The sequence below is a fragment of the Helobdella robusta genome (genome assembly GCF_000326865.2).
Source record: "Helobdella robusta unplaced genomic scaffold HELROscaffold_18, whole genome shotgun sequence".
Taxonomy (NCBI): domain Eukaryota; kingdom Metazoa; phylum Annelida; class Clitellata; order Rhynchobdellida; family Glossiphoniidae; genus Helobdella; species Helobdella robusta.
Genome location: NW_008703981.1, coordinates 1,060,846 through 1,088,808, shown reverse-complemented (window position 1 = coordinate 1,088,808; position 27,963 = coordinate 1,060,846). Strand labels below are relative to the sequence as shown.

The window sequence follows — 27,963 nt, the reverse complement described above, 5'->3', positions numbered from 1 at the left end:
ATGCATGCATGCATGTAAGTATATGTATATAATTCATTTGTGAATATTTAACTCTAAAGCTATTTTTACACCTGTTAGATCAAATTTATCTCTACGAAACCTCTGCCAAACATTATTTATTAATTAACATTAATATAAATTAATTAATTAATTCAATTTATTAATTAACAGTAATGACTGATGTAATGCCGTTGGTGTAATTATGTAAAATATTTTAGGACATGGGTTTTAGTTCGATATTAAACGGTTTTTAATGATTCTTTAAATGTTTAATCACCTTATAAATGAACCGTAACAATGCCACATCACGAGATAATGTAACAAACACCTGTAATAAGGTCTGTAATAAGTGTATGTACCTTTGTGTATAAATGGACGATGACGTCATTTTCGTCCGATGAACGCATTTACACAGCGCTTAATTCTGCAGTCAGATCATCGTCTGAAATACTGACTCTTTCCATCTGTTTAATTACGGAATCGTTCATCGAGATACCGTGCCTAATTGCAACTGACAGTCTCTTCCTCATCTGGGCAGTCAGCTGTGGGATCAGGTGTCTCGGGATTAAGTAGGTGGCTGTGTTGAAGAGGTCCAGGAAGACTTTGTAGCGGTCGCTGTCGTTCGTGTGGTCGCGATGTTGTCGGTTGTGGCGCGTTTGTGGTAACGGCGATGATGCAGTAAAGATTGGGATTATATGTGGAATGAAATGATGAAAAAATAATTAGTGAGAATAAAATAATTTTAGTAATCGTAATTGTTTTTCTACAACAAAACAGTTCGACAGCAAAACTTTTTAAAATAAGTTTAAGAAGCATCGTTCGTACCTTACGGTGGCCCTCAAATACAGGTACCCTGAAGAACCCCCTGTCCCAATCTTGCTGCCAATCATTCGTTGAACCATTGTCACGTGATTATCTGGTCATTTAGTCACGTGGTGAATGTGGCAGACAATAATTTCGTATTCGATAACAATATTAGTGTATGGTTTTTGATAGAAACGTGTAAGCACCATGCCGCCAGCTGGAGACACCGACAAACTCACATCTCCATTTCGTGAAGAGCGAATCGATATCCATGAGAAGAGTAAGGATCTGGAAGGGTTGGTGGAATCTCGGTTCGTCCCTGTACAACATGATCATGAGGGCCCCCTGGAAGGCTTTGTGGGAGAACCTCCTCTCCCCCCGAGCCACCGTCTGGTTGTATTTCTCCGGGTTGATGACTTCATCGAAGACTCTCTGGTTTGAAGTGGATGGATGTGGATTTTTTGGTTGGATTTGTTTGCAATTTTTGGGATGGTTGTCTTCATTTTTTAGTATTTTGAGGTGTTTCGATAGTCATCGTTATTGTGGTGCGTTATTTATGGAACGCTTAATTTACTATTGACACACATTCTTGGTACCTTTTGCTTTTGGTAAGTTTCCAATTTTAATTTTTGTTTATCCGGGTCAGTCTCTTTCTGAAAAGTGAGAAATGAAATCTCGAATGCAATTGCAATCAAAAAATATTTAAATGATCGCGCGTAGTTTATATTAAAGAAACGCAGTTTTATTCGTCTGCACACACACACACACACGCACAATTCGATCCATACACATTTACAAAAAAATTGTAAATGTGTATGGATCGACAGTTCAATGATTTAGAGATATAAAATCATTGTCTTCATTAAAGAATGAACAAAATGCAACAAAAATTTTCTGTCGAATAAAAGCACTGATAGACAATCACGCAATGATATTTTTAATTTTACCTACATACACACGTACACACACTAACACACAAACAAACACACGTACACACACGCACACAGGTTACTGACAGTGGCCGGAATGTAGTACTCATCTTCCAACCAACGATTTACTGCGAATTCGTACTTGTGGATGAAGTCGAATTCATCCACAGCCAGTCCAGGAGTGCGTTCCAACCACTTCTGCTCATTCGGTGGTTGATTGATTGGTTGGTTGGTTGGTTGGTTGGTCGGTCGGTTGGTTGATGGTTTGATGGTTGGTTGTTGGATGGTTGGTTGGTCGATTGATTGGTCGATGGTTGGTTAGTAAGTCGATTGGATGTTGGTTGGTTGTTGATTGGTTGATTTTTTGATGGCTGGATGGTTGGTTGGTCAATTGATTGTTCAATGGATGGTTGATTGATTGATTGTTTAAGTTATTGTTTCATTATCTAGTTGATTGATTAACCAGCCAATTCACTCAATAGAAAAATTAGAAAAATAATAATGAAACAAAATAATGAGGAAAGAAATGAACGTACGATGACAAGTTCAACCAGGGATGGCTCCTCAATTGATTCAACCAGTTGCTCCACGTGGTGTTCCTTCTCGAAGACTTTGGCGTAATTCTGCTTGTTGTACTCTATTCTGTTCTCCTGTTATAAATATAAATTAATATAAATAAATATATATATATATATATATATAGAGAGAGAGAGAGAGAGAGAGAGAGTATATATAGAGTATATATAGAGTATATAGAGAGAGGGAGAGAGAGGGAGGGAGAAAAAGAGAGAAAAAGGGAGAGAGAGAGAGAAATTTCATTGAAATATATGACTATTTTAATTTAAGTTTTTTTGTTTTGTCTTTTTTTTATTTTTATTCTCTGTAGATTTATTTGTATAAAAAAATTCACGAAACATTTTTAGACAATTTACAGAATGATTCGACAAACTTTTTTTAGCCCCAATTTGTTTTCCAAAAGCCTGAACTGCAGGCTTTGGAATCCAGAGCCCGCCTCCAAATAACCTCTGCGTGCAGCATGATGATGACGACGACGACGATGATGGTTGAGTTGATGATCAATACGATTAAGATGGTGAAGATGATGATATGATGAAGATGGTGATAATGTTGGTGATGACAAATGATGGTGAAGATGACGACGACGATGATGAAGAAGAAGTGATGATGATGATGGTGATGACGACGACGACTACGGTGATCACCTGAATTCTAGAAAGTCCATAGGAGTCATGGTCTCCAAAATTTGAAACTGGTCCACAAGAATCTATTTTTTTTTCGGTTTTTTTTTCAAATTTAATCAAACTTTTAATTCAAATTTTACTCTGATTATTACTTTAAATTTAATTCTAAAGTATAATTTACATAATTTAGTTTACATTTCAATCTAAATTTTAATCTAAATTTTAATTGCCTACCTTGAAGATAACCGTTATCCTGTGAAGACGTGATATGATCAGTAGGGAATTGCTTTCGTCAATAATCTACAAAATTACTCAATTAAATTAATTAATTAATTAGTATCTAATTAATTAATTAGTAGTAGTGATAACAAATCAATTAAAACTAATGATAGTGATGAAGATGTTGATAGCATGACAGTGAAGAAGTAGATATAATATTAATACCCATGAAAAAATTACATTGATGGTAATAATGTTACTGGTAATGATAACGATGCTGATGACGATGACGTCATGTTTATTCATTTACGTTAAAAAAAACGAAATAAAATATAACCGCGTTTGCGAACAACTGCCTGATTGATTCCAGGTCGTATAGGATTTGTTTGAACCACAGCTCATAAGCTGGTGGGGTGTTGATGGGATTATTAAATAAGTAGTCATCATTATCATCGTCATCACCATCATTGGTTTCACCATTTGTTGTTATCGTCATCGTCAATATCATCATCATCGTCAATATCATCATATCGTTATCATTAAAAAGAACACCATCATCACCATAATCATCCTTCCTCATCATCATCATCATTGTCATCATTATCATTGTCATCATCATCATCATCATTGTCATCATCATCATACTCTGATGAGTAACTATGAAGAGGTGTTCGTCGTGAATGGCTTCTACACTTGCTGACATCAGGTGCTGGCAGTCTAACAATTTATCTAACTGATGATGATGACGTTTGATGATGACGACGATGACGATGAACTGCGATAATGAAGGTAGCGATGATGTTGTATTTGAGGCGAATAATGATCATAAAAATTGTAATAACCACAACAAATCAACAACAACAACGACATTAGTAACAACAAAAAGAATAAAATTAGTAATAACCTAAACAACAACAAAAATATCAGGTTACCCAGAAATTTTGTTTTACCTGAAGATAATCCAAATATCGCCCTCTGGTTTCTTTGGCTCTCTCCGCCTTTTCCCTCATTATCTCACTCTTGGTTTTGTGGCAAGATGGATTTGTGGATGTTGCTGCTGCTGATGTTGTTGCTGCTGATGTTGTTGCTGCTGCTGTTGTTGGAGAGAGAGATGATCTGGAAAAGAAAGGGCATCCATAGTTGTTGTTGTTGTTGTTGTTGCTGTTGTTGTTGCTGCTGTTGTTGTTGTTGTCAATCTTGAATGTGATTGGCGGAGACAATGATAATCTAGTTGAGATTTTTTGACAATAGCGAAGGAATGAGTCGTGGGGATGATATTGAGTTGCGTACAAAACTTTCTCTAATGAGGTTTAACTTAATTATCACTCTCTCCCCCAAAAAAAAACAAAAATAAAATCAGATACTAATTCAACGAACCCATTTTTTTGATCCATATCTCTTGGAGAATTTATGAAATTTTTTTTAAATAGTGTAATGGCCAGTTGTGGTCATAAACGGTCAATCAGATAACTAAAATTATGATGAAGATGACGAAGATGAGAATGATGAACTGTGAATTTTTGATTGATTGATTGATTGATTGATTGATTGATTGATTGATTGATTGATTGATTGATTGATTGATTGATTGATTGATTGATTGATTGATTGATTGATTGATTGATTGATTGATTGATTGATTGATTGATTGATTGATTGATTGATTAATTGATTGATTGATTGATTGATTGATTGATTGATTGATTGATTGATTGATTGATTGATTGATTGATTAACCAACGAACACGTCTATAATTGGGTCGTTCTTTTGTTACTGAACACTCTTAAGAGCCATCTAATTAGTTAGTTATTATTCGAAAAATTGAAAATCAAAAGTACAAACATTAATTATTACTATTTAAAATAATTAAAAGTTATATTCTAGACAGATGAATAAAATATAATTAACGATCTTGCAAAGACTTCTCAAATAACTTTATAAAGAAATTTATTCAATTTTAGTTCATTGTATGTAACAAAATGTTATATATATATATATACAGAGAGAGAAAGAGAAAGGGAGGAAAAAAGAGAACTATATATATATATATAATTTTTATATATTTATATATATATACCTACACACACACATACAAACACACACATATATATATAATACATATATATATATATATATATATATATAGAAAAGAGAGAAAGAGAGATAGAGTGAGCGAGAGAGAGAGTGAGCGAAAGATGATGGTTTTACCTGATGGACTTTGTGTAACGAATCAGCAGTAGCAGTAGTCAGTACGTGAAGTATTTATTTACTGTATTTGTTACTTTTATTACATTTTGTTGTAACTTATGAAGGAACATGAAGAACATGAAGAACATAAAGAACATGAAGAACATGAAGAACATGAAGAACATGAAAAACATGTAAAACATGAAGAACATGCAGAACATGCAGAACATGAAGAACATGTAAAAAAAGAAGAACATGTAAAATATGAAGAACATGAAGAACACGCATTCTTTTATAGGTCATTAGCACTTGTTCATTTATTAATTTGTTCATAAATATACTAAAATTATTCTTTCCGTTAAAATTTTGTAACTATAGGAAAAGAGCCCACAAACCCTTCATATCTACCCCATCCCACACACACGCACACGCGCACGCACACACACGCACACACGCGCGCACACACGCACACACGCACACTCACACACAAAGACATGTTTGTGTTGTGACACTTTAGCTCCATTGTCAACAACGTCAAATTAAAAACTTCCCATGTGCTTAAAAAGTTTAACAACCTACCGTCCGGCCCAATATAGCGTTAATGTTGATTAATCTATGTTATTATTATTGTTATTATTATTGTTATTATTATTGTTATTATTATTATTGTTATTATTATTACCCTTAATGTTAACTAACGCTTCTATTTTTTAATGCTAGTAAGGTTTCAAATGCTGAAAAAATATAGAAGCAGCCTAAGTACAGCATGCGTATATTAATCTGTCCTTGTCCACAATGCCGAAATGAAAAAGTTAAGTTACTACAATTACACATACGCACACACAAACACACGCACATGCGCGCAAACACACGCAAAATACTCTCTTATTATTATTCCATATATAGGAGCTAGGTTCGTTTGCAGCGTCGTTATTAAACCCACATAAAATTAGAATGTATAAAACACACACACGCGCACACACACCACACACACACACGCACAATAATAATAATAATAACAATAATTATTATTAGTAGTATTATGAAAGACCCACGTGATAAAATGGCAAATTCCAATGATAAAGTTCAATCCAAATTCATCTTTTGGAATCTTTGCTTGGGCTGCTATGTACGTGTGTGTGTGTGTGTGTGTGTGTGTGCATTTATGTGTGTGTATATGTACGCGCGTGTATACGTTTGCATTGTGCGTTAATACTAATGCCAGAGTCTTCTGTTTTGGATCGAGTCATAGTGCAAATAAATAGATGAATGAATGATGAGTTTAATGTGTGCATGCATCATTGCGTGTGTGTGTGAGCGTGTTTGTGTGATGCATTTGTGTGTGTGTATGTTTGTGTTTCATTTGTTTGCTTTATGTGTACGTACGTTTCATCATTCAAACTTGTACTTTATGACCAATTTTTCAAGCAAACTCTATACTCCACTTAACAAATTCGTTAGTTGTGCTTGTGTCATTTTATGTTTTGAAGTGATGATCCTTTGGAAAGGTCATGGGAGTTTGAACTACTAAAGTGGAGTGTCGAACTAATTCAAGTTTGTTTGAATTTTGATTCATTCTTTCTTTTTCATTCTTTAAAATTTCGCAGTTATAGTTTTATGTTGCGAATAAGATTTTAAGATGCGAATCAAAAGACATAAAAATTTCAATGGAGGAGAGAATTAGTGAGCCGTTAATTGTTGAAACGCCGTTAAACAACTAGAAAAACTGAATTTTTAGTCTAAATTTTGAAAATATTCATTTAAATTAATTTTTTGGACTGTTTTTAAAAATATTGCGTAATATGATGGCCCAAATGTATTAAATTCTACATTTTAAATTTTAAAGTGTGAGGCTTTCAAGTGCACCATTCATTTTTAAAGGAGTAATCTAAATAGGCGACCGATACAAAGTTTAAGTTTTGTTCAGTTGAGACGAGTAGCACATGAATAAATATTTACTATCTACAAAACTAAAAGATTCTCTAATTCAGGGGTAACGCACTTTGAGAAAAATATGAAAAATGAAATGACCCAAAAATGGTCGGTCAGCCACAAATGAACAATTCAAGAAAAATTCAACCGTGAAAAATGTACACGTGCGGCCCCCCAAAGGTAAAATAGTTTTCAATGTGACCCTCACAGCAAAAAGTTTGCCCACCCCTGCTCTAACTAGAAATATCTTAGCGTTGCATGCATCTTAAATTGCTTAGTTAAATAAATAATCATAACTATCTGCTTACTAAATTGTCTAACTTATAATATCTTTAATTGGGTTTGTGTTGGCAAGCTACAGTTTTTCAGACCCCTTAAATCTAACACACCTTTGCTTATATAACCAATACGTAAATATGTAATATTATATGTATATATCTTACACTGTCTTCAAAACTCATATCGACATTCATAAACTTGAATTTTTACTAAAATTTTTTAATGAATTTTATTTTTAGGATCCATTTTTATTACAACCTAAGTACAATTGAAGTAGTTGAAAGAGGTAATTTAAAATATTTTTAGAACATTTTGGAATTCAATAATATATGTGAAATAAACAGCATGCGACCAGAGGTTTCTATTCATCATATCTGTAATTATCAAAATACGAATTTTTATGTATAAAAATAAAAAATGACAGCTTACAATAGCCAAAAATTATAATTGCGAAATTTGTAATGACTTTATAATTCATATTTGGTATATAGATACACACACACGTGTACGTGTGTTTTATGTGCATAGTGTGTATGTGAGTGTTTTTGTGTGTGTCTGGGTGGTGTGTGTCTGGGTGGTGTGTGTCTGAGTGGTGTGTGTCTGGGTGGTGGGTAAAGTGCGACTGTGATCACATGTACTAAGTTATGTTTGTACTCAAGCTACCTCTTTTGTTTAACGTCATAAAACCGGCTTCTAAACAAATCTCAACCTTAACAAAGTTTTCAAAAACCTGACGCACTGTTCTATTTTTGAAATTAACTATGGTAAATAAAAAAAATTATTAAACTGAAATTTGGCATTGTGATGTTACATAAGCCCATTTATTTTGTCTGCGTCTGTTTCTACAGATTTAGTACATATAAAATAGAACCATAGACTCTACGAACTCTGTAAATTATAGTGAATAGTATGGTTATTACATAGTTTAAATTTATCTAAAGTCTTATTTAATACGTTAATATTATAATGTAAAAACATTCTTAGTGGATTTTAAATAACATTATCAGACGTCAAAATGTTTATATACTGTTTTCCTAGTGCAATATTTGGTAAAATCGTGTTTATTAAATTTTAAATTAGAATCAAATTTGTGTATATCTCAAACATATATATATATATATATATATATATATATATATATATATATATATATATATATATATAATATAACATATGTTATAACAAAATATAGCATGTTATATATATATATATATATATGATCCCAAAATAACAACCCATAACTTTCTGCATACTAACATACGGTAGTAGGCTAGTAGGCTACGTAACCTAACATATAGATGAAAATTGAACTATAGCATTGGTTGGAGAAGTAACGTAACGTAACCTTACATAAAGATGAAAATTGAAATATAGCATTGGATGGAGAAGTATTGCTGTTGGAAGGGGAGATGGATATTGGAAAAAAATCATCAATTATATTTTACTAAATGGAAATAGATAAATGTGAAAAATATAGAAATATATCTTAATGCTCTCTTACTGAAATATATCATTGTAGATATATGTATATATATATATATAGATGAATATAATGACGTTGAATACTTTATAACTGAAATGACCTGTCTATTAGATGAATGTTGTATAATTTAATCAACTTTAAAACTGTGCCAGATTAATTCTAAAAAATAGCTTTAATGACTATTATATATATGCATATATATAGAATATATTCTATATATATATATATATATATATATGCATATATGTGTATATATGTTACTGAAAATAACTTTGAAAATAAATTAAATTCAACAGTATATGAATGCGTCGCGTTCAGATCTAGTTTAAAAGTGAATTTAGGTTTTTGTTTTGGAAGAAAGCTGGTTTTGCGATCAAATGTTCAAAAAATAGAGACTAATTATTTTGTGTCATTTCTTATTCTGCACATTTTGCTAAGTGGTTAGTTTTGAAGAACATTTATTGTTAAAATTCAGCCAGTAAACTTTAAGTTTTAGACACATTTTTAAGTATTTGAGCGTGTGTATGTGTAGGTAGTTTAGTTAGTGAGCCATACTGCTATCTCTAGTCTAGTCTATACCTACTCATTGTAAATTTTGTAATGTAAGTAATCTGTAATGAAAAGTAAGTAACGTAATTGTAATGTACTGTACAGTTTTATTAGTTACTTACGTTAATAACTAACGGTTGTTAATTGGTTTATTTAATTAACTTAAGAGTCTTAACTCTTAAGTCAATCATATAATATTAAATGTAAATTAATTTTTTAATTATTTTAATTCAGAGCCCAGCCATTTTTAATTAATTCATTATTTTAAGTTGTTCTGATTATAAAATAAAAATTTAAATTATAATCTCATTTTTTAATTTTAAAAATAGCACTTCAGCCATAATGGCCCCTATCCAAAAGCTAACAGATCCTCTTAGGAAAATAGTGAAAGGAATTTCACTGACATCATCTCTATTGAAGTTCCAAAAGAGATTTTCAGAATGTAGAATGAGTCTGGCCTACACAAGACGCTACAGTACCTCGTTCTCCTATGTGTCATCCAAAGTGCCTGATAATGCCGGTCTTTAATCTTTTTAAGTAGTCTTTAACAAACACTCAATTTATGTAAATAAGTGCATGTGGATCAGTGCAATAAAGGCATCTTTACCATTGTACCATCACATCATCTATTAACAACTATTTCAATGTTGTTTTTTTTAAACCTATTTAACTATCTTAATTAAATTATCTTAATTATTTAATTATCTGATTGAAAATAATTGTGATCAGAAATGTCAAAATGTAGTATTTAAAGTATTTCAATTTAATTAAAATAAAATTCATATGTTATTTGATTAATGCTTTGTCGATTAGTTAAACATTTAGAGACAAATATTTTCAAAAAGTTAATTTTGAGATTGAAATATTAAATGATTTTTAAAAAATAATTTATAAAATTAGAAAAAAAATTTTCCAGGTGAAATAAAAAGAATGAACTTATGCCAGGCCCTAACTAGTGCCATGGATGTTGCCCTTACGGAAGATCCTACAACATGTAGAAATCCTGTTACATAATTTTGAAATAGCTTTCTATATAATATATTTATTTATTTTTCTGCTTCATAATTTAGGAATAATTTTCTATATAATTTATATTTTATTTATTTATTTTTCTTGCCTCATAATTTTGGAATAATTTTTTTTTATAAAATTAATATTTTATATATTTATTTTTCTTGTCTCATAACTTTTAAATAATCAATAAAATCACATTATTATTTTTCAGTTAGTTTAAAAATATAAAAGTTTTACTAAGGAAAGCAATTGAAATGAATGATTTTAAGTGTTTTTTAAAGTATTTTCTATTTACTAGTGACAATAAGGTGAAATTATGATGCAAAAGTTAAAAATTTTTCCTGGGAGTCGGAACCCGAAGTCGAACCCAGATTAGAAGTTGGATATTTTTCATCCGAATCTGACACTCTGGTCTCAGAACTCTCTCTGAAGCAACATCTACAGACACAACACAAACTGAATGTTGCAAGCTTAGATCTCTTTGCATTCGAAGCCAGTCGTAGCAACGGCGTCGCCAGGCTCCTTAATCATTGCATCATAACGCCACCGCCACCTTGAAATAATATAATTAATTATTTTAATATAATTATTATGAAAATTATTTTTTATAATTTTTCTTAATTTCTCTTCCAGTGGTCTTTGGAGAAGATGTAGCTTTTGGAGGCGTTTTCAGATGCACTGTTGGATTGAAAGATAAATATGGTGGGGTGTAATTCATTCATTTGTTCGTTCACTCACTCGCTCACTCACTCACTCACCTCACTCACTCATTCATTTGTTTGTTAGTTTATCCATTTATTCACTCATCCACTCACTCACTTGATCATGCATCCATCTCTGAATGTACTAACAAAGGATCGGACAGAGTCTTCAACACCCCGTTATGTGAGCAGGGGATAGCAGGGTTTGCCATCGGTGCGGCCTGCGCTGGCGCTCGAGTCATTGCCGAGATGCAATTCGCCGATTACATATTTCCAGCTTTTGATCAGGTGGCGGTGATGTGTGTCTTTCTTATTTCGTTTTCGTTTGATTGTATGTTTCTTAAATGCTATCATGTATTTGCAATAGTTTGATTATTACGTCCTACCTCGGGGAACTGGATCTCTGGACGCTAAACAAACATTGATTGAATAGTTTGATTATTCTGTCTTGAAAATTTTCCTAAAACGATTCTAAAAAAAATTTTTTCATTTTAAACTGCAGTATGTTAGAAGTATGTAGTAGATGTTATTATGCGTTAGATTGGAGCCAGGTACACCTACACGTACAACAAACTACCCACCTAGATAGTGAACGAAGCAGCCAAGTACAGGTACAGGTCAGGAGGTCAGTTCGATTGTGGGAGGCTGACCATCAGGTCTCCGTGTGGTGCGGTGGGTCATGGGGCTGTCTACCATTCTCAGAGCCCGGAAGCTTTCTTTGCTCACGTACCCGGGCTTAAGGTACTCATCTTAATCATTGAATTTGTTCTTTATTCGTTCATTTTTTCATTCTTTCATTGAATAGGTCGTTTGTTTGGCTATTCGTTCATTCATTTATTCATTCTTTCATTCATTCATTCATTCATTCATTCATTCATTCATTCATTCGTTCGTTCAATGGATGAATGAATCATCCCTCCAACCAACCAGATAGTAATCCCGCGAGGACCGATCCAGGCGAAAGGATTGCTGCTCAGTTGCATTGAAGATGACAATCCTTGCATATTTTTTGAGCCCAAGATCCTGTACAGATCCGCTATTGAAGAAGTTCCAATCGGGAGGTTCCTACTCCCACTTTCACAAGCTGAAGTTCTTATTGAAGGTTTGTCATGATTTTATGTGTCTGTGTGTGTGCTTGCGTGCGTGTATCTGTTTGTAGATGCACATGTTTGTTGATGGGTATGCGTTTGTGAAATTTGAATGTATTATTATTGTTATTATTATTATTATCAAAAACTCATGAAGCGCTTAAATAAATTATAAAATCAAGCAACATCAACATAATAGACAGCGTCAGCAAAACCATTTTTTTTTTTGACCAACCACAAACAGGGAATGACGTCACGTTGGTCGGTTGGGGTACGCAGGTGCACGTTCTGCAGGAAGTTGCAAAGATGGCGGAGGAACATCTGAAGGTGTCTTGTGAGGTCATCGATCTCAGAACTATTCTGCCCTGGGACTCCGAAACTGTTGCCAAGGTCTTTGTAATGCAGTTTGGCCAGTTGATTTTTACCTCATAACAAACTAACTCAATCGCCCGTATCAGATGATTGACCTACCATTTGATCTGACGACTGACCGTTTTTTAAATCGAATAGACTGGTGGTTTTTTAAATAGATTTATCTCTGAATAGATAGATAGATTGATAGATAGATAGATTGATTGATTGATTGACTGATTGATGGATAGGTTGATTGATTGATATATATCACAACTGCACATTCAGTCAGTATCAAAGACAGGTCGATTGATCATATCACACGAGGCACCAGTCACTCTTGGCTTTGCTTCTGAGATAGCTTCTAAAATCCAAGTTTGCATTTACGTTAATATCAAATAGCCTTATAAACTATTTAACATACAAACAATCGCTCCACTACACTTGTAAATTAATTGATTTGAAATGTTTATACTTGTGGCATGGCAAGCACACATCTGTCAAAAACTTACATTAACTCACTGTTATAATACCACATACAAATACAAATACATATTTTTACTAAAAAAACACCAACATTTACAAACACCTAAAATGAATTTTTAAATAAAAAAATCAGCTAGCCTAATAACAAAACCAACGCAGGAGGAATGTTTTCTGAATCTGGAGTGCCCCATTCAGCGTGTTTGCGGCTACGACACGCCATTCCCACACGTATTCGAACCGTTCTATCTACCTGACAAGTGGAAGTGCTTTGAAGCCGTCAAGAAAGCAGTCAATTATTAAGTGGTTGCCGGTCGGCTGGCTGTTTGATTGAAATGTGGATTGATTGAATTCGCAAATAGCGGATTAGTCGGTTGATTGATTTGTCAGATGATTGGCTATTTAATTGGTTGGTCAGTTGATTGATTGGCTATTTGATTGGTTGGTCAGTTGGTTGATTGGCTATTTGATTGGTTGGTTGATTGATTGGTTTTTGATTTGACAGTAACCCAATTGAGTGATTGAAAAACTGAATAATGAATGATCAAATTGTTAGTTGAATTGACTCCTTGCTAATGTTAGGCAATATTAAATTATAAACACCATAGAAAAGTCAATCATTTTCTCAGCAATTTAACGGTTCTACAATTTACATCCACTCATGTATTTGCATACTAAACTGATATAAGCGACAGTCGACGATGGTTCTAGCTGTAGTGCCTTTTTTGATTATAAATAGTTTCTTAATTAATTAAATTATTGATTGATTAATTAATTAACTAATTTGTTAATTGGTTGATGATGGTTTATTTACAACATACCAACCGATTCCGTCAATGTTAAATTTGTTCCGGAGCTTTAATGAATTTTCATATTTTGAATTTATTAATTTAGAATATTTTAAAATGTTAATCAGTTTTTGCTATATACGCACATACATATATACATACATACACACACACACATACACAAATATATTTTTCTTATATATTTGTTAGCATAAGATCTGTGGCACAAAAACCTTCTGAAAATGACGAGTTTTTTAAAATATGTATTTATTTACAACGTAATAGTGATAAAAACAATAAGAAACAAAAATTATTATTATTACAGTTTAGTATTTCATAGTAACATAATTTCTTATTCAGGGGCGTCATTTCAGATTTTGGTTGGGGGGCGAACTTATGTGGTCTATGACTTAGCATGTAACATATATATATATATATATATATATTAATAAAGTAAGTTTATTAATATATATATATATATATATATATATATATATATATATATATATATATATATATTAATAAACATCACGGCGTTTTTTACAGTACTCAATCTATATAATAGTTTCTCGATTCTTCGAATAATTCTCCGATCTACCAAGCTTAACTTGTTAATACTATTAACAAAATTCCTATTTACAGAAGATGTCATTATCTACATGTATGCATATATTACTATTTCGACTACCTAGTCTCGTCAGTGCAACATTATAATAAATTATACATTTTTAAAGTTTTTAAAATTTTTAAAGTTTTAAAATTACTAAACTATATATCCTATTATATCCTTTTTACAAAGAATTTAAAATTAACACTTTTATAATTTATAATTTTAATATTTTATAATTTTTCTTGTGGGGGGCAATTGCCCCCCCTGCCTCCCCCCAAATGACGCCTCTGTTCTTATTATTATTCATTCATCATCATCGGTGGCTAATTATAGAAATATGTCTTCGAAGTACTCGTCAAACTCTTCCTCTCTGCAAATAATTATTTCATAATATTAATAATAATAAATAATTAGTAATAATTATTATTGTTGTTGTTGATATCGTCATTGTTATTGTTACAAAACAGTCACGGTTAAATTTGTTAGTGAATTTTTTTCGCCAATAAAATTATTAGATGAATGTTTGGTTGGGCTGCTGATATACTGCCATTGATTAGCAGTTGGTTGGTTGATTGATTGATTAATTAATTAATGAACTGATTGATTGTGTGATTGATTGAAGTATAAAAATCAAACAAACTTGGACTTTTCTTTCTCAATGACTCTTTCTTTTGACCAGATATTTTCCTCAGCTTGTGCTTTATCTGCTGCTGATTCAAAATATAAAATTTATGATTTTCTTCAAAACATCAATTCCAGACGAAACAACGAATACATGTAAAACGAAACGAGACGAAACGACATTTATTTCGTAACACGGAGCAGAAAATGCTGCTACAAGATTGGCAAGGATAAAATTTAAAGGTTTAAACAAGATTGAACAGAATTAGGAAATTAACCAAAAAATAAAACAAAAATAGATGTAAATGTAAAAACTTACCGTTGGCTTTGGGTTTTTTTTCATTATTATTTTCACTACCATCTTCATCATCGTCGTCGTCACCATCGGAGTCGTACCTTTTTGATTTCTTAGTCACGCCATCGTCGCCATCTTCCTCATCGATACCGTCACGTGACTTCCGCTTCCTGTTTTTTTTCTTTTTAATCTCTTTTCGTCTAAAATGTGTAACAAAAATAATAAGAAGAATAATAATAAGGAGAATAATGATAATGGAAAACAATAATGATGTACAGTACAATGTACAATGATGATGTACGTACAGTGATGCGTTGTTAATAGATACATTTCAACAAATGAGTGTATCTAATGGTGATGGAATGGAAATGATAGAAAGTTAGTAGGACGATGTTGGCACGGTGATAAGAAAAATTATATGAATGAATCACTTGTGATGGTAGTTGAGTTTCGACGAGCAGTCTGGGCATAATCCTGTGCAGACGGTTGGAGTTAAACATCAACCAGCCAATCAAACTTATTTTCTATCAACCAACCAACCAAATTCAAGCATGAAATATCAGTCAACCAATCAAATGACTGACTTAATTTGACTAGGGCATTCTTCTTCTCCCCATGCTCCACGTATCCAAAGTTGACCTCCCAACTCTTCAAGCCATCGCCCTCATCACAGTGTTTTTCCCCACACTCAAATTGACCTTGATGAGGTGAAGATGAAAGATTTTGTTTTCATTTTATAAATTCATTCACTACTGTTTATCAAGTTGTTTGTAAATATACTCAAATTAACCTTATAACACTATCTTCATTGCCATTCATCAATCACATTCACATCATTTTACTACGAAATTAGGCTATAATGATAAAAGTGGATCATAACAAAAGCGAAATTAGGTCATGGCAACAACGAAATTGAATCAGGACAACAACGAAATTGGGTCAGGACAACAATGAAATTAGGCCGGGACAACAGAAATGTAGGTCACATCCTTATAAAATTGGATCATGTGATAATGACCTTTCCCAGCAACGACCTCTTTTTCTGTTCTCCACCTCATGGCTATCTTAATATCGGTTGAAAGAAGCGATTGGATTTAATCAGTTAATTAAATAAATAAATAAAATTAATTAAATTAATTATTGATTTAAAATTAAATAATGAAGTTTGGAAAAAGATTTTGTTCATCTTCTTGCACATCTATTTATTCATTTTTTCAGTCATTCATTAACTCAAATGATAATGGCATTAAATAAATTAACAATCAATCAGTCAAACAACCAACAAACCAACCAACCAACCAACCAGCCAATCAACAACCAGCCAACCAATCAGCCAACCAATCACATCACATCCATACAACTTTGTTATGTTTGTAGTACGTTAGGTCAGCAATGCAGTACTCCTTGTACAGCTTGTCGTAATACTTTTTAGCCAGCCTCTTCTCCCTATTACAATCACGCATTTAAAATTTTATTTTGAAATGCTAAAAAGTATCAAAAAATGAGCAAAACTAAAAAAAATGGATATGAACAAAACAAAAAAAATACTAAATAGAGCCACAATTAGAAACCAGCTTTTTTGCGTTTCACATTCATCCTCGTCCCATAGAAACTTATGATGTTCTTTAATTACATCAAAGTCTGTTTTATCTTTGGAACTGTTTTATTAAAAAAAAGTACTAAATTTTACTTTCAAGTGGTAGTAGTATTGTATTCAAAATATATTATATATACTGTATACTATCTCATCTATATATCTCCAGGTTATAATTTATACTTTGGTTACTAACATAATTATTAATAACTTTCATCAATATAATTCAATTCTTATAATAGAATTCCATTTGATAAACTGTTATTTTGGAAATTTAATATAATTAGTTAAATTTCAAAGAATCATTTTTAGACTTTACTACTAAAATTCAGAATAAAAATAATAATTAAATAACAAACTTTTTACAGAATTGAAAAAAAAAATTGTTAAAGTTATTTAAATGAAAAATAATTAGAAAAAAGCTCAATTTACTTACGAGTCTCTCTTAAAATCAGACATACTACCCCCATAGTATAGAATGTAATCATTAATAAACTTCTTGTGTCGTGAATACTTTTGGAGAAAAGTTATAATTAATAATTATAAAGATATTACGGCTATAATTATATAGCTATAATTAAAATAAAATTATGGTTACAATTATATTAATGATGATGATGTGACGATGAACAGCCAATGAATAATGTGATAATAATTTAGTAGGAATTATAGTGAAATGAATAGATAAAAATGGTATAGCATGGGTAGAAGTTTTGTTTTAAAATGTTTTAAAATTAAACCAAAAAATGTAATTACAGCATCCAATGTCAATAAATGAAATCTTTCTTTTCGATTTTCTTCTCTGTTTCAAATAGAAATATTAAAAAAAATTAAAAATAAAATAATTTAAATTAAATCATTTGATAAAATTCTACTTTACAAGAAATATGATAAAACTAATTAATTAAGTAATTAACTAAAAAACTAACTAATTAATTAAAAACCAGAATAAAAATCAGTTATACCTTGAATATTCTTCTGTTACTACATTTTTGGAGACCAGTTTTGTCTTAGTTTTTGTTTTAAATTCTCTCAGATCATGGAGTTTGGATCTGAAAAAAAAAATTTTTGTATGAATTTTAAGACTTTCAAATTAGGAATTATTGTCACTCAATTAATTAATTAATTAATTAATCCAACTAATCAATAAAAACTGATTATTTAATTGAAATGAAATTAATAAAAAAACCTTCTCAAGTCTTCTTCATCTTTAGTTGAGCTGCATTCTGACCTAATGTCGTCATCCTGACCATACTAAAATTTCAGTTTAGATTTTAAATTAAAATATCATTAAATTGATTTGAAATCAAATTTAATTTATTATATATATATATAATAAACCAACCGACGTAATCTAATATATATATATATATATATATATATATATATATATTAGGGCTAAAGCCGAAAAAAATCAGTTTTTAAGTAGAAATATTTATAGTATTATATTTTATAAGTTTCTAGTAGCTTTACTTTACTACTTTATAGTTTACACACTAATAATTAAAAGTAAAACTAAAAATCTGATCTTTATAAATTAGTAGAAAAGGATTTCTGACTAACACTAACTAAAATCTAAACTAAATTATTAAATAAATAATTAATAAATTGAATGAAGAGATAAACTTTTAAAAAACTTGGCCTGATGAAATTTATTGAAAAAAAAATTGATTACAGATGTTGAAAATCCAGAAAAATTACTCAAGTCATGTCAAAAATCTCAAAATAAACTAAAAATAACTTACTTAATTTAATTTTTTTATAATTTCATTACACTGATTACTCAATTACTGTTACAAACAAATTTGATAAATTGACACTGACCTCTATGGATTCCGTATCGTCTCCTGAAAACGAAATATAAAACAAATAATTAAAAAATAATATATAATGCACAATGCATAATAAAACAAACCTGAAACACTTTCGCTCATCTTTATTAAATATTAAAAAAGATTGAACGATAATTTAGCTCTTTACGGGAATAATGTTTACAAAGACGTGCTATTTTCACATATTCACATTTATTATTGTGTCTTTCAGGTTATAAGCCGTCGTCTTACTGCTCAAAAAACTGAATTTTATTGATATATATATATTTATATACATTAAATTAAGACTGTCAGAAATGCAATTAATGATGAAAATCACAACATGTTCTCCGTTAGTTAGCCTCCTGTTTAATTTTTCGATTTTTCTAACGGTAGATCGTAAATCATTGTCAAGTTTCCTGTTCAAGTTCTCTCAATCCTTCTTTCTCGTGTCTAATCCTTTCAGGACATTGGTGACCATCGACCTCCACAAGACCCTATCTTTAACACTTTGTAGTAGTTGAAATGTGGTGATATTTAACAAGTGACACAAGGACCTCACGGATGTAATTCGTTGTTGACCGCGATCTCTTTTCCCTACAATCATTCCAGTAGTTGTTAGACTTTCCATTTACCAATCATTTTTTAGGTTTTTCTTCGGAAAAAGATGTTTTTATATTTGGTTTTGTTTAGTCGTAAATGATTCTTACAGATAACATTTTGCATGACGTCAAACGACAATGATTGCTCTAGTTCCAACATCACGGATGTAGCATCTTCACTCAGTTAAATGGGGCACGATCTACTGAGTAGGATTTTGAATTACACGGGCAACAACGCAACGGCAAGTTTTGTTCATCTTACGTTTTAAAGACCTTTTGCATGCACTAGTTCCCACTTTTTTAATAAAATTGTTGTATTAACCTTTATTTTGTTTTGTTAACTTCTCATTTTCTCATTTTATTATTTTCTTCAGGTAGAATCGGTTAATGTAATACTGACGATATTGTATCGGGTAAATGAAATGTATCAACACTAAACCTTTTTAATTATTAGTCTCGGTTTTCTAAAAAATTTAGAAACGTTTCAGCTATTGAAATCAAACTTCTTGCACATATGTGGGATGAATTTCTTCACAGTATCAAATGGCACAAGTTAATTATTCGTTCGTTCGTTCTTTCGTTCGTTCGTTTAGATTTTTACAGCGTTATAGCATGTTTTCCGGTTATCTTGAAAAAACTTTTATTTATTTATTTACTTTATTTCATTTTTTTATAAATTCTCTTTACGAAGTCAATTTCGATTGTTAATAATAACTATCAATACATTAAAATGTAGGTATAACATTGAATGTTTACGTCATATTTTATTTTCTTTTATTTACTTTTAATTCTAAATTAATAAAAAATATAAAATGATGAAATTTCAAAACTTATACTCGAGGTATTACATTATATATATCGTAACATTAAGTATATTGAATCGGAGGTGCGACTTTGAGAAAGAGGTTAAGAAAACGTACAGAAATTCGATGGTGAAAATTTACACCTCCATTACAATTCCTTGCATGCCCACTACGTTTGGACAACCCGATCCCAATCTGGCGGAATGGGTATTAAATTATGGATTTTAATTTTGGAATTTAACTTAGGTATTTAATCTTGGGATTGGTTGTGTACGCTAACGAGGAATTCTTTAAGAAGACAGGCATATTAATGATCTAATTTCTTTTCTTTTTCTTTTCTTTTACAGGCATATTAATGATCTAATTTCTTTTCTTTTTACAATTTATGTAATAATAAATTCAGTTTATAAATGGACGTAGATGAAATTTTAGAGAAAATGACTCTCTATATAAAAATAAAATAGCGACTACTTCGATATTACAAGCAGGTATTTTAGCTGTTGTTTCACGCCACATAACTTTAATATTGCAAAAAATTTTACACGTATGCATGTCGAACATTCACCTCTAGAAAATATAACTAACTTAATTGTAATGTATAAAATGAATCGATTGATAAAGATGATAACCTATGGTGCAAATAACAATTGTAGGGATGATTTAGATAAGTTGATATAGATAATGATAATTTGATAAAAAGATTTTGTAAGGTGAAAATTATTTCAGATCGGACCTCCGGGAATCATCGTATCCCCCATTACGAACGAGAGGGTAACTTACGACAAAATAAAAAATTTGAAGGTTTGTCGGTAGCTGATTGTGAAAATAAAATGAAAAAAATTATTGTTCATATATTAGTAATGTGTCAGTAGATCAAATTCATAGTTCAGTTTTGTTTCCATTTTTCAACATTTTTTCTACCCTATTATTAATTTCTTTTTTAAAAAATAAAATATTTAAATTATAAAATAATCATTTTTTATTTGAATGAATTCCACAGTTGCAAAACATCACCACAAGCCTAACCGGCGCGTATACATGCGTAGTTAAATTTGAGAACGTCACGTATGTCAACTACGTTTTTCTCGTCGTCTATAAAGTGCCTTACGTTGGTCTTGAAGTCCCGCTGGTCTTTAAAGTGTCTGGAAGAACCTGCCCGTATGCCCTCCATAATATAGATGATTTGATCGTTAAACTGACTGACGAACTCTGTCGAGACATACCTAAGAACGACCCTAATTTTGATTCGAGTTAGTTTACAAAAAATGATATGATATTAATTGTTATTTATTTTTTACTCACAAAAACTTAATTTGTTCAAACTTTCAAGAATGTCGTTTCCAAATAGAACCTTCTTGTCAACATGTAGACCCGATAGAGTTGATGCTGTGTCCATTTCTCAATCAATACCAGTGTTACGGCCTAAAAAACGTCAAGAAAACAATCGAATTAGCTTGTTTGACGCCACCGTATGACTCACTTTGCAACTTGGTAATGAACACGTTGGAGCCACTGAAACACGTAGCCAAGTCATTTTGCCGAAAGGAGGAACAGAAGGTCATATGCTGGCACGACGGGGAAGATCAAGAGCCCCGTTTGATGGCAAAATTGTGCAGTGTCAGGCCCCTACTAACCAACTGCAAAAGGTATAAAAAAATTCACGACGAACTGAATTTGGATAAAAATTTGGAAGTGCCTGCAGTGACGAAAAGTATTTTAATTACGACGCAGACGACTCAAGAAACAAACACAATGGTCAGCACTAAGCAAACGTTGAATTCACATGAACCACCTGAAAACAAAACCACAACGCCTAATAAGAGTAGCAATTCAGTAACTTCAGAGCTTTCATCAAAGGCAACTTCTAAGTTAATGGCTAACCACACTGAAGGTACAACGCAATCGACAGCTGACAAACTGGACTACATAAGGAAAAAACGTAAAAAGAAGAGACGATTAGATGTAAACTTGTGGAAAAGAAGTTTGATGGAGGATGAGGAACATTTTGAATTTGAAAACATAAACAGTTTTTCAAGAAATGCGTTATTAGATTCGTATAAAAACAACGGCAATGTCAAACGAGATAAAAAATTTAAGAAAATTTTCAACTTTACTGAAGAAGCTCAGAAATATCTACAGACCACTAACGTTGAAACAATATCAAACAGAGTAGAAAGAGTGAAAAAAAACATTGGCGGCTATAAAAATCAGTATTTAATTTTAAAACTAAACTATTATCCCGCTTTCCAGGTGTCAGTGGACACAACTTGCATCGACGAATGCGTCTACTTGAAAAATTTGGACACGGCGCACAATGAAACAGAGGAGTTGAGAAAACTCTGGGACAATATCGATGGATTGCCTGAAAAACCGGCGTTCTTACACTTTGTGAAAGGAAACGTTCGCAAGTATTCCTACAAGTATGTTCATTACTGCAGTCCAGGATATTATTTTCCATCCCAACATTCGCACATGTGTCTGCCTTGCATGCCAGGACAATTTTCTCGTGGTGGATCACATAAAAGTTGTGAAAGGTGTCCAGTTGACACCTACCAAGCAGAGTGGGGATCATATGTTAGCATCATTTGCATACATCACATTTTACATTCAAATACATGTTCTCATTATTAAACATTTTTCAGGGGTGCATAAAGTGCCCGGGTCAAACCGAAACTGGACTAGAGAGTGGACAAACAAACCAACTGTCGTGTTTCAATTATTCAGGAGTCATTTGGTCATTAATATTTGCTAGAGTGTTTTTTTATTTAGCGCTTCTTATTACTTTGACTGCCTTCTTACTTGCAATAAGCTTTGTCATCATTCACTGCACCACCATGTCACCCAAGCTGAATGTCAAAAAGCGGGACATCCGGGAAGCCAAGCACTCGAAAAAAATACACCAAAAAAAACATCTCGATGACAAAATTAAACAAAAAATTGAGAAAAAGGAGAAACTTACAATTTACAACAAGAGGAATTTAAACGATCCTATAACACGGCCTGATATCAGACCTGGTTCAATAAGCGGCCTCTCAAGCATTTCTATCAGCAGTGCGGGGCCGAAGGATCTCGGGAAAAATCCTAAAACCGCACTTGACACAGCTAAAAATGTGGATGCCCCTTCCAATAAAAACAAATTTTTGAAAAATTTCACCAAAAAAGATGTTAGCGCCAAACCAGGTAAACCAAATGGTATGGACAGTGCTGCAAGTGGTAAAAAAGAAAACAGATTTTGGAATAAATTAACTGAAAAACCAAGTAGTGTCAGTGGAAGTTCGACAGATCAAAGTCCAACAGCCAGAATAACGTGAAGACATTGAACTACTGAACGCTCAATTTGACAAATACAAACTTCAAAACTTGAAACTACTTGCAACTATTATTTTATCAGTTATTTTCATACATTTGAGTCATAAATTTTATGTTAATTTTTATTCAAAGTTTTGTATTTATTTTTAATTGGCCGAGAGTTTAAAGTATTTTAAAGAGTTGAGGATTAATATTTAAAAGACTTTTATGACGTGCTTTGTTTACAAACTCATCAATAAAATCGAATGCAATATGAGTGTAACTTAGATTTCGTGATACCATGCATACAATCATTCCGATCGTGTTATACATCACCTCTTCAACTTACTGCCACGTGAGTAGATACAAATTCGTAAAAGACACGAGGAAACATTTCATGAGTGACATTTATGAAGCAGTCCCGGATTCATTCTTATTGAAGTATAACAATTCAGTAATTAAAATTTATAGTCAACTTGGAGCCAATGAGAGCTTGTACTGCCTCCCAAACAAAAATGGTACTACCAAATTATACGTAAGACATTCCACTTAATTTTGCATAAACATTCTATCAAAAGATATTAAATAACCTCAATTTAACACTGATTTATATTTGTTTTTAATCCTCTGGCATTTCAGAAAAATATCCTATCACCGTTAATAAGGCATAGAATTCAGTGGTTTGATCAATATGACAGATCTCTTTTCACCAAGTCCAACAAAACAGAAAGGCACGAATTGATAGGAGGTTCGACGCTACAAGTTGGTCATTTTATTATAAAGTATACATTAGACCAAACAAGTTAGTTTGAACGCGAGTGGTAAGCGATAGGATGAGATTTATAATTTGTATTTGGAAAGTTTTATGTTTCCGTTTTTTCATGGATGTTCATTCCAGTCAAGATTTGAAGTTTCGGAAACGATTGAGAAAATTTTGAAAAAATTTATAATTCTAGGCTTATCTATTTTAAGATATCCACAATGGTTTCGGAGGACACGGGAATGTATAGATGCCACGTGACCACACCGACCAGACATAATTACGTTTATTACAATAATCTGACAGTCTACAGAGTTGCGAGTGTTGGCATAAAAATGCCTTTCACGTACAGATCGAACGCCAGTTGTGATTATCTACTGTCAGTGTCCGTGGTAACTATTGCCGAACTTAACCAGAAGTTATGTTCGGAGTTTGAAAATTATGCTGGCAAGATAAGTGAGTAAGTAAATACTATTTAGAACATCAAAAATAACAGATTTTTTATGTAACTGATTGGATTGTTCGGTTAATCGTTGAAAATTAACCATTGAAAAAATTATAGTTTGCCCTTATAGACTATATTCCGAATGTGAGGAACCGCTAATTAGGTACCTAACGACATGCCTAACGTACGGTTACGTTGGCGATTGTCCAGGTGGTCAAAAGGTTTTGGATAAGATGAATTCCCTATTGAAAATTATCGTTTTAACACCTCCTTGTGATTTTGACAACTTTTACAAATCTGAGAACAATGACAACAAAAATGAATTTGATGTTACGAAAGAACAAGCGGAGAATAATATTGAACAAGTTCTTCCACTTCTTTCACTTTTAGAGCAAATATCTTTTGAAGATAATTATACTTTAGAAATGGTACCAAGTAGATATAGAAAGCAAAAACAGTTTCAATACTTTTGTCCAGTTGGTTTTTATCACTGCTTTCAATGTATAGATACAGTTGTGGAGCACATGTGTCTGCCGTGCAAGCCTGGAACTGCAAATGATGATATTTATCATGATACATGTGAACAGTGTCCCATTGATACTTTCCAATTCAAATATGGCGCAAAGGTAAATCAATTTTAATAACTGAAAATTATTTAGGATAAGTTTTCACATTCAAGTTTTAATACCTATCACGACTGCGTGTTATTAATGCAAACAGGAGTGCTACTACTGTCCTGAAAATACAGGCACGAAGTTAAGGATGGCTTCAACATCGCATACCAATTGCACCAGGAAGTACAGTGGAAAGAGTTTAACGTTGTGGTTGTGCCACATCATGGTCATGGCCATCGTCGGTGTCATAGTTGTTCTTTCCATGCTTGGTATCGTCATCTTACTTGGTAATTATTTGAAACTCTCCAAGTCGCCATTTCTGACGCTAGAAAATATAAATGAGGAAAACGTGGACGTTGCTGCTGCTAAAAATATGTACCCCAGAAAACTAATAAAAGGATTAAAATTGAATTATTTGAATAATTAATAAAAAATTCTGTAATCGTGATTTGTAAACAATTGTTTTGACATAATTTTTTAGTCTTCCTTTAATCTGACGTCAACACAAAAACAAAATCGTTGATAAAATTGTTTAATAAACATTGATTATTATCTATATGCCACATATATGCAATAATACGATGATAAATGTGAGACATACTCTATTAGGTTTACTCAGTATAATAGCTGTGTGCCTTGTCAGCTGCCAAAACGACAATGTTTCGGGAAAGAACATTCCAGAAAAGGAGAAAGATAAAGTGGAACTTGCCGCATTCAACTTTAGTGTGTTGGAAGCGAAGAGAACTGTTTGTGCCAGGCAAGAAGAAAATGTTTGGCTTCACTGCGTTCCCGAATGGATATCGCGTGAGGTGGAGAACAATTTGCAGTCCCAAATTATCGAAGGATTTTGGAAATCCGAAACTGGGCACAAACTTCCGGGACCGTTAGAGCCGAGAAGATTTCAAATAGATAAGAGATACAGATTGCTGGTGAGATAACAATATTTTATAAATCTTTACTTAAACTAAAATATTATTTGTAAAAAATTGTAAAGATACTTGACGCCAAATCAATAGACACCGGTACGTACACGTGCACAATAATTCTGAAGTCTAAAAAACTTAAAACGTCGACTGTTAGGCTGACAGTTTATGAGTTGCCAATGTTTGGAATGGAATTCCCACTAGTTTTTCGTTTGAATGGTTCGTGTACCAAACATAAACGACTCGTTGAGGCATCTTTGAATGAAATGCAGGGGCTTCTGTGTGGCTTCAGAGAACGACTTGATGCCGCTCAACCAGGTTGGAGTACTTCAAATGTTTCTTCAAATAAAATATAATATAATAAAAAAAATGTGGTTTGTGTCTCTGTCAGTGTGTCAGTTCAATGTGCACGATGTCGCCTGCAGAAGAGTTACGCTGCACACCATGATTGAGAACAATGAACCGGAAGTCTTCCTGGAGATAACCGTTAGGAAACTACCTCACCCCAAATTTAAATCACCAAGATGCTCTGAAGAGTGCATGAAAAATTATTTTTCACTGCATATAAATTCAAATCTGGAGCAAATGATAAAGCAAGTAAATGTTTTAATAGCATAACATTCATGGCTGCTTATTTACAAAAAGTTATAATTTTTTTCCAGTTTTGCCCACCGAGCGTATGAATTTTTATCCAAATTTCCATTTATAGTATCTTTCCATCCGACAAAGTTATTAACGATGCGGCAGTACTTCCACGTGTGCCCCAGAGGATTTAGATTGCGGAAAAACTGTCGCAACAGAGGTTCCATCTGCCTGCCATGTAGTCCGGGAACATTCTCTGAAAATGGATTAATAAATTATTGCAACAAATGTCCTGTCGATACCTACCAATCATTCTACGGCTCAAAGGTTTGAAAATTTTTAAAATTTAAAACTTTCAACTTTAAAACAAAACCAGAGATGCTTTCCACCATAAAATATGTCCATAAACAGCAAATTTCGTTTTATTATCAATTCTTATATTCCTAGTACTCTTTCGATGGATATTGATTTATTACTATTCATTATTTACATTAATTATTCAAAATGAAATAAATTAAAACGAAAAAACACTAAACAGTCTTGTATGCCGTGCGACTCAAGCCAAGGGACAGGAACAAAGAAAGGCTCCATCCAGGCCGAAGACTGCCGAACTCATCAGTCCTACCCAAAATACTCGGTAACACTCACATACTCGTTGGTGCTGCTGACCATTGCGAGCTCACTCGCATTGTTTGGTATTACGGTAGCAATGTTGGAAGGCTGGTGTCCAATGAACATGGGCAAAAGATTAATAAATGAGATGGAAAGAAGGAAATCAAGGAAGCAAGCTCAATTCATCGCGAAGTTGAGGGAGAAAGCTCATAAACGGTTAATAATAAATAAAAGTAAATCGGATGAGTCCAAATCTAAAGAAGTTCTTCAAAAAGCGGAAGAAATAAGCAGAGGAAGCTTCAAAGATTCAAAAACCTTTACTACCAGAGCACCAACACCCGCTAAAAATATCAATACATCAACAACTTTAGCGACGTAAATATTTTAGTCAAG

At 32.3% G+C, this 27,963-nt stretch overlaps 6 protein-coding genes across 6 annotated transcripts; 4 read left to right on the top strand and 2 right to left on the bottom strand.

Moving 5' to 3' along the window:
- Nucleotides 1-45: 45 nt before the first annotated feature.
- On the bottom strand, nt 46-5,080 carry HELRODRAFT_185454 (hypothetical protein). Its single transcript, XM_009016306.1, has 14 exons — nt 4,900-5,080; nt 4,532-4,624; nt 4,105-4,381; nt 3,800-3,887; nt 3,492-3,559; nt 3,170-3,235; nt 2,957-3,018; nt 2,683-2,758; nt 2,270-2,383; nt 1,821-1,931; nt 1,401-1,457; nt 1,044-1,236; nt 829-916; nt 46-618 (listed from the first exon to the last, which is right to left on the bottom strand). Exons 2-14 carry the CDS (start codon nt 4,546-4,548, stop codon nt 408-410), a joined length of 1,428 nt encoding a protein of 475 aa, XP_009014554.1. The 5' UTR covers nt 4,549-4,624; nt 4,900-5,080; the 3' UTR covers nt 46-407.
- Nucleotides 5,081-9,378: 4,298 nt separating this feature from the next.
- HELRODRAFT_98557 (hypothetical protein) lies at nt 9,379-15,046 on the top strand. Its single transcript, XM_009016305.1, has 12 exons — nt 9,379-9,476; nt 9,915-10,105; nt 10,502-10,579; nt 11,233-11,301; nt 11,455-11,588; nt 11,886-12,041; nt 12,231-12,402; nt 12,633-12,778; nt 13,028-13,114; nt 13,385-13,711; nt 13,769-14,359; nt 14,911-15,046. Exons 2-10 carry the CDS (start codon nt 9,928-9,930, stop codon nt 13,523-13,525), a joined length of 1,161 nt encoding a protein of 386 aa, XP_009014553.1. The 5' UTR covers nt 9,379-9,476; nt 9,915-9,927; the 3' UTR covers nt 13,526-13,711; nt 13,769-14,359; nt 14,911-15,046.
- A 440-nt stretch (nt 15,047-15,486) lies between these two features.
- Nucleotides 15,487-19,096, bottom strand: HELRODRAFT_110669 (hypothetical protein; the record flags this gene model as incomplete). Its single annotated transcript, XM_009016304.1, has 12 exons — nt 19,046-19,096; nt 18,955-18,977; nt 18,320-18,384; nt 18,096-18,182; nt 17,887-17,932; nt 17,567-17,643; nt 17,108-17,194; nt 16,895-16,982; nt 16,555-16,600; nt 16,121-16,234; nt 15,968-16,010; nt 15,487-15,736 (listed from the first exon to the last, which is right to left on the bottom strand). Exons 1-12 carry the CDS (start codon nt 19,062-19,064, stop codon nt 15,487-15,489), a joined length of 945 nt encoding a protein of 314 aa, XP_009014552.1. The 5' UTR covers nt 19,065-19,096.
- Nucleotides 19,097-20,355: 1,259 nt separating this feature from the next.
- Nucleotides 20,356-23,657, top strand: HELRODRAFT_170483 (hypothetical protein; the record flags this gene model as incomplete). The annotated part of the gene is made up of 5 exons (XM_009016303.1): nt 20,356-20,553; nt 21,073-21,147; nt 21,347-21,596; nt 21,677-22,920; nt 22,989-23,657. 5 exons carry the CDS (start codon nt 20,356-20,358, stop codon nt 23,655-23,657), a joined length of 2,436 nt encoding a protein of 811 aa, XP_009014551.1.
- A 278-nt stretch (nt 23,658-23,935) lies between these two features.
- Nucleotides 23,936-25,880, top strand: HELRODRAFT_170482 (hypothetical protein; the record flags this gene model as incomplete). The annotated part of the gene is made up of 5 exons (XM_009016302.1): nt 23,936-24,169; nt 24,274-24,396; nt 24,607-24,854; nt 24,970-25,465; nt 25,560-25,880. The coding sequence occupies 5 exons, from the start codon at nt 23,936-23,938 to the stop codon at nt 25,878-25,880; spliced, it is 1,422 nt and encodes a 473-aa protein (XP_009014550.1).
- A 154-nt stretch (nt 25,881-26,034) lies between these two features.
- HELRODRAFT_170481 (hypothetical protein) lies at nt 26,035-27,949 on the top strand (the record flags this gene model as incomplete). The annotated part of the gene is made up of 5 exons (XM_009016301.1): nt 26,035-26,382; nt 26,448-26,694; nt 26,768-26,973; nt 27,106-27,285; nt 27,497-27,949. 5 exons carry the CDS (start codon nt 26,035-26,037, stop codon nt 27,947-27,949), a joined length of 1,434 nt encoding a protein of 477 aa, XP_009014549.1.
- Between the last annotated feature and the right edge of the window lie 14 nt (nt 27,950-27,963).